The sequence below is a fragment of the Musca autumnalis genome, unplaced genomic scaffold (genome assembly GCF_047663935.1).
Source record: "Musca autumnalis isolate F117 unplaced genomic scaffold, ASM4766393v1 scaffold_4, whole genome shotgun sequence".
Classification (NCBI taxonomy): Eukaryota; Metazoa; Arthropoda; class Insecta; order Diptera; family Muscidae; genus Musca; species Musca autumnalis.
The window spans coordinates 147,073,007-147,083,846 of record NW_027411977.1 but is presented as its reverse complement, the minus strand read 5'-3'; the positions used below and the strand labels follow the sequence as shown (position 1 = coordinate 147,083,846).

At 33.8% G+C, this 10,840-nt stretch overlaps 2 protein-coding genes across 2 annotated transcripts; one reads left to right on the top strand and one right to left on the bottom strand.

Annotated features, from left to right (window-relative positions):
- The first annotated feature begins 572 nt into the window (after positions 1-572).
- LOC141400616 (heat shock protein 27-like) lies at positions 573-1,461 on the top strand. Its single transcript, XM_073979907.1, has one exon. The coding sequence runs from the start codon at positions 706-708 to the stop codon at positions 1,306-1,308; it is 603 nt and encodes a 200-aa protein (XP_073836008.1). The 5' UTR covers positions 573-705; the 3' UTR covers positions 1,309-1,461.
- Positions 1,462-7,785: 6,324 nt separating this feature from the next.
- LOC141401951 (heat shock protein 27-like) lies at positions 7,786-9,128 on the bottom strand. Its single transcript, XM_073982525.1, has 2 exons — positions 9,110-9,128; positions 7,786-8,784 (listed from the first exon to the last, which is right to left on the bottom strand). Exon 2 carries the CDS (start codon positions 8,560-8,562, stop codon positions 7,957-7,959), a length of 606 nt encoding a protein of 201 aa, XP_073838626.1. The 5' UTR covers positions 8,563-8,784; positions 9,110-9,128; the 3' UTR covers positions 7,786-7,956.
- Between the last annotated feature and the right edge of the window lie 1,712 nt (positions 9,129-10,840).

Sequence of the window (10,840 nt, the reverse complement as noted above, 5' to 3'; positions counted from 1 at the left end):
GCGTAAGGAAAATCTCCAATATTGCAAATATTAGCGAATATATAACGATGGAAAATTTCATGTCATATGACATTTACATATAGTGTAAACTACCCCTTAGCGATAAGGGAAAGCAGACGTTAACTTTTTTCGAAAGGAAAGGGTTTAATTTTTATGGTTATGATGTTCACACATCTTTTCCTCATATGTAAGTACCGAAAAAATTTTTAAGCAAATATATATGTACCTATGTATGTACATACAACATACCTATGTACATAACAATAAATAAGCTGCTGCAAATTATTCAAGTTCATGCAAAGTTCTATTCGGCGTGGTGGCAGCAATTTAACTTCCCGTACAAGAGATGACAAGTCTCTTTTTCTCTTAAATACATACATACAAAATGTTCTCTTAATTTGCCCTCTCATACACACAACTCGCGGACGCTTGGTGGTAGTTTGACGAAAAATACTCTTGTCTGCCTCTTCTCTAGAATTTTCAGGAGAAAACTCTAGAAAATTCTCTTTGCTTTGTGCAGAGTATATAAACAGCTGATACAGCGACCACAACAGTTCAGTTTGAATTGAAAGTTCAAAAAGACGCATTGAATCGTTAAAAAGCTAAAGCAAATAAACCAATCAACTGCACAATTCTTCAAACCGTTAAATAAATTGTTAAAAAAAAAATTAACATAAACAAAGTAGAAGAGAATAATAAAACGAAATGTCTCTAATTCCATTGTTACGCGAACTCGATGACACATTCAGTGAGGTGGATGATTTCTTCGAGGGTCCATTTGGACTTGGCATTCATCCAGTGGACATATTTAGACCTCGTCATCGTGCCTTAATGCTACATCCTCGTAACCGTTACTGTCCATACGTAACGCGTTATGGTGGTCATCCACGCAAAGAATCGTCTGCTGCTGAAAAATCGGAGTTAATACCAACTGTGGGCAAAGATGGATTCCAAGTTTGCATGGACGTTTCACAATTTACACCAAATGAGTTGACAGTCAAAACCGTTGACAGAATGGTCGTAGTTGAGGGAAAGCACGAGGAGCGCGAAGATGAACATGGTTTTGTTCAACGTCACTTCATACGCAAATATTCACTGCCCAAAGGCTATGATCCCAAAGATGTAGTCTCCACAATATCCTCAGATGGTGTGTTGACCGTTAAAGCACCACCACCGGCAATCAAGGGAAAGAACAACAACGAACGCATCGTACAAATTCAACAGACTGGACCGGCACATTTGAATGTAAAACAGCCGGAACAAATCAAGAAAGGAGAGGAATCTTCAGAGAAAATGGAAACAAAATAATAGTCTATCACTTTGATTCATTCCTATTCCTACCTTTGCAACTGATTAGTCTTAAATTCATCTATGGTTTGCTGCATTTCATTCATCATTTTAGATTTAGAAATTTGAATTTATCTTTAAGTTTTCAATAAATAAAACCAAATCTAAAATTAATTTTAGAAATGTGTTTTTCTATAGATTACAAAGTTTTTTAAGGCTAATGTCCCACTCTCTTTCCTATTTAGTTATGTATGTACCCACTCGAAAATATTTAAAAAACTTTTGCCACGGGTGCCTCTTTGAAAAACTACGACGATTGTCATGAAATTTTTTCAGAATGTCCATACTTCCTAAGACAATCAGGGCAATCATGAATATTTCCTTCGGAATATTCCGCACGGAAAATAATGTTAAAAAGTAAAAGGTAATAGGTGGCTGACGTTATTCTGCTACGATAGAAGGGGGATGTACTCCAGGGGCCTGGATAGGTTTGAAGAAGAAAATTAAAAACGTCCATGCTTCTTGAAATGGAAATAGGATATTGCTGTTTTGTTGATCGATTGATTGTATTGGAACAGAAAGAGAGTAATAAAGTAATGTCCAAGCCATGATAGGTTTTGGATATCGTTGTGTCCGATGACAGCCCATCTGTTATTAAGGCTACCGCATATATTTGCGTAACATATATGGCCAAAAATTCTAAACTTTCAAAACAACTGAAAAATAGAGGAGAAATTTAAGAAAACAATTTTGTAAAATCCTATTTTCGAAGTTATTGCTTGAACATACATACCTTCCACAATCAATCCAATCGCATACAAAATCATTCTTTGAACTTGGTGAAGACATGCCCCTGCTGGGTGTGATGCTGGTCCACATGGTGATTATCAATGTCGCTATCATAGAGTTGGTTGGGCGCATTTCAATTATTGGCTTGTTCCCGTACTTTATTACTTTATATTTTATACTAGCAAATGCCCGCTACTTCGTATGCGGAAAGGGAACAAAATATATATAAACAATATTTAATACGGGAATGGTGAATACTGGAGATTCTGTTGTACTAAGACCTATTTTTATTACCAATATTTTTTTCGATTGTAGTCAGTATTTACAAAAAAAAAAATCTGAAGTATCACACAACTACCATATTTTTTATTTCGAATTTACAAAACTACGTATCATATTGCAAATTTCAGATTTGACTCCTGGTTTTAACCCTTCACTAACACAGCATTCCCTTCCAGTACGAATTTCCAAACACTAAACTTTATCTCACGCCTTCACAACAACAATCACGCACATTTACAATGCAAGGTTCTAGCTTTAGCGGTTTCGCCCAGAACCCGAATAGGTCCGTTAAATTTTCGGCATTCAAAATGGCCATAAAAATCCAAAATGACCATAAAAATCCACGATTTCGTATATCCCCATATAACGGTACCTCTCGACTTAGTGTATTTTAAAAGATTACTTCCTTATATTCAACATATATCCTAACCCCAATTCACTTTTCCAGCTTTATCTGTTCTCCTGAAACCCATTATAGTACTATTTAGTACTTTTTGTATAAATAAGTACGAATTTTCAAAACCTCCTCCCTATCTCCACTCTAAACAACAATTGCTAATCTAGTACCGAATTTCAAAATTGCAGTTCTACCCTTTACAAAGTCACAAATTGTACAAAATTCTCTACCATATAGCAAATATCAAAAGGTACCAAATTTTGTACCTTTTAGCACTTTTCGTACACGATTTTCTAAAATGTACTTTCATATCTCAGCTCTATCCGTTCACCTAACCCCAATTTATATCCAATGTAGTTCCATTTAGCACTTTTCCATAAGTATGAATTTCCAAAACTACCTCAATCCTCACTCCAACAGTAATCTGTTCACGCAAATACAGCGAATTCCGTACCAGTTAGTACTGCTTCGTTCACATTAGTACAATTTTCCAAAGCTTCCTCCATATCTCAATTCTATATTCTAACAGTAATCTTAATTCCAAATTTCAGGATTCCAGCTCTTCAAATCCAAATCATACTAAACTCACTACCATTTAGGACTTTTCGACATTTGGTACATCTTTCTTACTCTTAATCAGTGATTCTCATTCCAAATTTCAGGATTCCGGCCCTATTCGTTAACTCATATCCAAATTGTACTAAATTTAGTACCATTTAGTACTTTTCGTGCACTTATAGTTCGAATTTCTAAAAACCTTTCTTTGTTACTCTCCATCAATGACCCTCATTACAAATTTCAGGATTCCAGCTCTATCCGTTCACCCATATCCAAATTGTACTAAATTTAGTACCATTTAGTACTTTTACCCTTATAGTTCGAATTTACAAAAACCTTTCATTGTTACTCTTCATCGGTAACCCCCATTCCAAATGTCTGTATTCCAGCTCAATCCGTTCACCCAAATCAAAATTGTACTAAATTTAGTACCATTTAGTACTTTTCGTACCCTTATAGTTGGAATGTCCAAAAACCTTTCATTGTTACTCTTTATCAGTGACCCTCATTCCAAATGTCTGTATTCCAGCTCTATCCATTCACCCTAATCCAAATTGTACTAAATTTAGTACTATTCGTGCACTTATAGTTCGAATTTCCAAAAAGTTTTCTTCGTTACTCTCCACAATTGGCCGTAATTTCAAATTTCAGGATTCCAGCTCCATCCGTTCACACAAATCCAAATTGTACTAAATTTAGTACCATTTAGTAATTTTCGTACACATAAGTACGAATTTCCAAAATCACCCTCATGTCTCAATCATACACTTCAACAGTAATCTTAATTCCAAATTTCAGGATTCCAGTTCTATCCGTTCACCCAAATATAATTTGTACTAAATTTAGTATCATTTAGTACTTTTCGTACACATTAGTATGATTTTCCAAAAACATTTAATTACATCAACACCACTTACCAACCTTGATTTCCATACCAAATTCCATGATTCTAGCTATATTCGTTCAAAATATACAATTGGTACTAAATTTTGTACATTTTAGTACTTTTCGTACACTTAGAGGTCGATTTTCCAAAAACCCTTTGGTAGATCTTTCTAGATCTCCATCAGTTACCCTCATTCCAAATTTCAGAATTCTAGCTCTTACCGTTTCCCTAATACAAAGGGTACCATATTTAGTACCTTTTAGTACTTTTCGTACACTTCTGGGTCGAATTTCCAAAAACCCAGCCTTATCTCACCCCTATACACCAACAGCAACCTACACCCAAAATTTCAACTTTCTAGCTTCAGCGGTTTCGTCTGGGCGGTGATGAATCAGTCAGTCAGTCAGTAAATACCTCACCTCACTGCTCTTTTATATATATAGATAAATTGTGTGTAAAGGAAAGCAACATGTGAAATATTGGTCAAAATTTTAAAATATTTTAGTTGTGAAGCAGAGTTTATACTAACCGATATTAATGAGATTTAAATTTACACCATTTATGTTACTGAAATAAGAAATCAATTCCAGATTTTATTTCAGATTTACAGCTGCTCAGTACGTTTACTGAGGTTCCACTATACGTAAACTGTGGAAACGTCTAACCGCATTATGTAGACAGTTCCATACATTCAGAGATATTCCAAATCATAACGGAATTTGGTATTTCGCCAGTTAAATAGAAAAGACCTTTGTGATAAACGAGGTTTCCGGCAATTACTAGACACTCTTTGTACGAAATGGTTTAAAAACGAGTTCGAATCTCGCCAAACAAAACTCACACACTACAAGACACTTAGGGGCCGATTATGGATGGCAACTCAACTGAAACTGCGTTGCCAGAAGTGAAAATCACACAAAAAAAAATAAGTGAAACGACAGACATTTTTGTCAAATTCATTCAATGTCAGTGTTTTGAGTCTTTGGCTATTAGTTTGATTGTAAAAAAGTATGAATTTCAATACAGAATTGGATCTTTTATTATTAAATTTGCTGTCGGCAAAGCAACTGGAGTTGGATTGCTATCCATAATCGACCTCTTATATTACCCGCTCTAATGTATGGATCAAAGGCATGCGTACTTCCAAAATCATATAAGGCATTATTTGGCGTGCTTGTGAACAAATTCTTCGGCTTGAGTCTCGTTTGGGGACACCTATCGGATCGGGCTGAAATTTTTACCATAGGTAGTTTTTGGGATATTCATACTTCTCAAGATATGTGTATACATTGATATTTTACTATTCTTACTTTAGCATAATGGGAATCGTTTTAAAGCTTGTGGATAGTTTTTTTTTTTTGCGTAGCCAACTTTTGGACAATTCCTTAGGAAAAAGTCTTAACCCCCCGTCAAAAGTAAAGCCGACTACTTAAAGAAAACATACGATTTTGTAAAAAATGTGTGTTCGCGTAAAAAACAATTATTGTTGTCATTTTTTAAATATTGACGTATAATAACTTGTCAAGAACTGCAAGAATCTATTAATTTTTACTAGTTTTCGATACAATAAGGAACAATTGTTATAGTAGTAAAAATTTGTAGAAGCAGGCATTATTTAAGATATTATAAAATCAAATTGATGAGGGTATCGTTTGCCTTATTTGTAAAATTTTGCGGGTTAAGGTTTGTTTGGCTGCAGGAGTTGAAGAAAGTATTGGCAGCAAACTTACCACAACTCTCTTTCATTTCCCTGAAGATGATTGGAGGTTCCAATCGAAATATTGGAAAATAAAGAAATTTAAATCAGAACATCAGATTTTTATTTAAAAAAACCTGCAGCCAAACAATCCTTAACCCGCAAAATAAAATCAAATTATTAACGGCATTTACAAACGGTACCCATATTGCATAGGTTAATTAATAGTGAAGTTTATATTTCCCCCTGGAAAGCTATATATCGTTCTGATCAGGTCCCAAGATAAGGAACAACTCTAGTTTAGTAAAAACTCTCCGATTCCAGAGGTAGATATTGTTGCGCTGACCACGGGAATGCATAATTTTCTAGGGGACGGACCCGGTTATTTGACCCGAAAGTTTGGGTACGAAGCTCGTGTACAGAATGGGTATCATTGGAAAGCTTATGGAAATACCTATCCAACAAGTAGTCATACGATATTTTCAGGTGATATAGCCCATTATGGTTGCTCGCATTATGTATGCCAGATTATAGCTCACTTTACCCTTTCCAAAATGGTGCTATATATTGTAATACTTTCTCTGGATCCAGAGATATCGCCCTTAAAATCATGACAAAACGGTTCTGTTTGGCTCAATTCATTAAATTATAGAGCTCTACATTGTAAAGTTCTAAATTTGTTTTCAATTTAATTTATTTATTACAATAACCTAGCCCATAGGGCCATGAGCGGTTCAAAAAACCTCTAAACATTAACTACTCGCAGGCCAGAAGTCTGGCCTTAGACAAAGGCATTTAACCCCCAAAAATGATTTTTTTGTTCTAAAATACATCTCAGAGATGTATAAATTTGCTGCTAATTCCATAAATTGTAATAAATATACCAATTAGATTAAAATAAATTTGTGTAATTATGCTTATTTTGTCACCAAGGAGCCACACAGTGCAGTTGTTGCTGTAAAAAATCCAACGATTTAGCCTAAACTCCATTTTTGTAAGGTGTACGTATACTTATCTGTGCCACTGTATGTCCAAAAAGAGATATTTCTGTCGATTCGCGAAAATATTAAGTGACTCCAGTAGTTTCCAACGTTTTAAAATATAGATTTTCAAGCATGTTATAGGAACGAGTTTCGATCGAAAAAGGAGTTAATTCCGTAGTTTTTAGAAAACGAAATTTTTTTGGAATGAAACCACTTCTGGTTTCGCAAGAGGAGGTATTTTTTGGAAACATGTCACTTTAAAACACTCAAAAAACACTTAAAAATAATAGAAAAAATTGTTTTATTAAGAAAATCACATTTAATTTCATATTTGTTATCATTTTATTTAAAAAAAATTCACAAATTTCCTTTATTTTCCAATTAACGAAACCAATTATTAGCAAAGTATTGCCACATAATTTTTCGTTGTAAATGTGTAAAAATTAAACAATCTAGCATTACGAATGATAAATTAAAGCAAAGATAATGGAAATTTCTATTATGGAATATTCTTCACGCCTCAAGAATTTTGTTCACACCATTTACTATTTTTTGCGAATTTCTTGGGACTAAGATTCATTAGATTATCTGGTATGTTCTGTGACACACTTTACCTCTCACTGCAAACCTCGAGCTTTTTGTTCACCCCATTTCATACGATTTCTATTTATGCCAAATCGTTCCCATCAAATTTCCAGAATAATACTTTGCAAGATTGCATTTTAATAAATACGAAGATAAGAAACGAGAATTCATCCACTTTTGATGCAAAGCATTTTAAAATGATAAAAGATGAACAGTAACCTTAAATTTCTCTTAACTTCTGAGATGATAATTCTGGAAATATATGTTTTACAAAGCTTAGCAAAACAAAAACCCCCCAACCATTAATAAAAATTTTAAAATATTTTGTTTTTGGCTTTTATTTAAAAATACATAGGTGCTTATAAAACTTAAGATACAATTACATAGAAAAAGTCATTAATGATTCGGAATAGTGAATGAATATAGGTACATATATCTAATCAGTCGCAGAGTTATACTAGAATAATACACATGGCTTATGACTTCTGTTATACTATTTTTTGCCTGTATCGCCACCACTGGGTCCATCAACATTTTTTACTTGTTCCGGCTGCTTAACATTTAGATGTGCTGGACCAGTCTGTTGAATTTGAATGATGCGTTCATTACTTTCCCTTTCCTTGATTGGTGGTGGTGGTGCTTTGACGGTCAACACACCATCTGAAGATATTGTCGAGACTACATCTTTGGGATCATAACCCTTGGGCAGTGAATATTTGCGTATGAAATGCCGTTGAATAAAACCATGTTCATCTTCACGTTCCTCATGTTTACCCTCAACTACGACCGTTCTATCCACAGTTTTAACGGTTAACTCGCTGGGCTTAAATTGTGACACATCCATACAAACTTGGAAACCGTCCTTGCCAACTGTTGGTATCAGTTCGGACTTTTCCGTAGAAGATTCTTTACCTGGACGACGGCGACTATATCTGGCTAAATATGGACAATAATTGCTGCGAGGATATAGCATTAAGGAGCGTTGACGAGGTCGAAATATATCCACGGGATGTATACCAAGTCCAAATGGACCTTCAAAGAAATCATCCACTTCATTGAATGTGTCGTCAAGTTCACGAAGCAAAGGAATTATCGACATCTTGTTTACTTTTTATTTTCACTTTTTTGAAATTCAAATGACGATTTTTTTCACAAGCGTAGTAGGCTATCTGTTTTTTTAGACGGTTCGTTGAGTTTATTAGCTGTGTGTGCTTCTTCAACTTTCTTTTAAAACTGAACGTACCCTGAGTGTGTTTCCGCCGCTTTATATACTCTTTGCAATGGCAAAGAGATTTTTCTCGAATTCTCTTCCCTTTGGCTTCTAGAAAATTCAAACAATACAAAAGAGAACAATTGAGAAGAGAGCAATTTGTTACAGCATTTTTGAGACCGGCGTTTTTGAAAACACAATTCAAGTTAAATATGTATGTATATAGCACAGATGTATACATACATATGTATATTTCTTTATATATCATTAGTATGTGTGTAATTTTGTCTGTTTTCATTTTTGTCTGCAAATACGATTGCTTCAGTGTTGTTTTTGTTTCGTCTGCAAGTCGAAGCCATACAATGGAATTGCAAGCCTACTGCTTATCATATGTGTGTATGAACGTATGTAATTTGGTATTGTTGATTTTTCATACCTCATTGTCTGATTCCCGAATATTCAAAGGTTCTTAAAAATTCTAGAACGTATTTTTTAAATAACAACAAAAATTCAATTCACTTAAAATTAATTCTAAAAAGTCGACATACAACGTACATTGTATGTTTTTACGTATGTATGTATATGTACATATGTACAGTGGTGGCCAATACTATTTTTTTATGAAAGTAAAATTATGTACATATTTTTTTGCAATTATTTATAGTTCATACCCCCATTATTATAAGTCTTCTTTTGTTATAGTTTGGATTTACCGAACAGATTTATAGCGCTCCGGTTAAGTTAAAGTTAAAAGTGATGATTGAATTTCAAAGAGGAGCTTCTTGCCATTAACTTTCAATGTGAAAATTATATTTTTTATGCCTCCAAATTAGTTTATTTTGCATTTTTAAATCCATCAGATAGTAAAAGAACACATGTAATAATGGCCCATAGTCTCAAATGTAAGAATATAAAAAGATTTGACACGTTATACAACAAAAAATTTAAAAAATATGAAAATACATAACACGTCTTAAAATTTAATGGTCAAAACATACCTATGCAACTGAACCAAAAATCCGATGTAAAAATCTTCAAATCATTTGTAAAAAATAAAATAACGGCAACCAATAACTACATGTAATTGCACGTTGTCAAATAAATGTTTTCGAAATGTATTTGAGGTTTAAAAATACCCCATATTGGTCCATATGGACCAAGGGAGTACCAGGTCATATTACATGAAAACAGAGGGTCTTAAAGCGGGAATATCTGAAAACTACGTCGTTTTATGACTTTCTTTAGTTCGCTAGGATAAATTATCATCAACAAAAATAAATATTAATTTCAGAATAATTAGATCAAGAGGGTTGCCAGATCTACTAAAAAGGTACCAGGTTATATAAACAGTAAATGAGACCATCTGAATCCATAACCAGTGCTTCAGATTTGTTTATTTAACTCAAATTGAATTAAGGGATAAGGCAATTCTCTAAAATAAACCAAAATATGACATAAAACTACAAAAATCGCTTAGAAGTACATATGCAAGATATAATCAGTCTATACTGATTTTATAATAGACATCCGATTTCAACTGTTTAGAGCCAATTCATAGGAATTCTCTAAGTTTTTTGGCTTCTATGGTAACACTGAAGCATTATTTTTCCGTTCGCATTATTTTCCCCTTAAAAAATATGCTGCAGTAGTACTGCAGAGTACGCGAAATGTGTCCAATAGGTCTAGTATGAATTCCTGAAAATTGTCTAAATCTGTACCCTATACATTTCTAATCAATATTAGTCTTCTACTGCGATATTTCCGATTGTTTCGTGAAATGTCATTATCTCTTAATTAAACTTCAAACAATCAAACTTCGGTGCCCTGTTTTGAGACACAGGTGGTCTCATTTACTGCTTATATAATTTAGTACCTTTTTAGTTGATCTGGCAACCCTTCTGATCTAATTATGCTGGACCTAACATTTATTGTATTTGATGGCAGTCCATCCTGATTAACTAAACAAAGTCACAAGACGTCTTGGTATTTAGATTTTCCGGTTTAAGACCCATAGGACCCTATTTACATGTAATATGACCTGGTACTCCTTTGGTCCCTCCTAGTACGGATATTCGATGCCTAAAATTGTTGATATTTATCAGTATTTAATCCCTGTTAAGAATAAAATTTATAATTTGTCATGATTTTCAAGTATTTACCTAAAATA

What these genes read in the sequence shown, in the direction of transcription:
- LOC141400616 (XM_073979907.1), top strand. Translation starts at nt 706, where the DNA reads ATGTCTCTAATTCCATTGTTACGCGAACTCGATGACACATTCAGTGAG.
- LOC141401951 (XM_073982525.1), bottom strand. Translation starts at nt 8,562, where the DNA reads ATGTCGATAATTCCTTTGCTTCGTGAACTTGACGACACATTCAATGAA.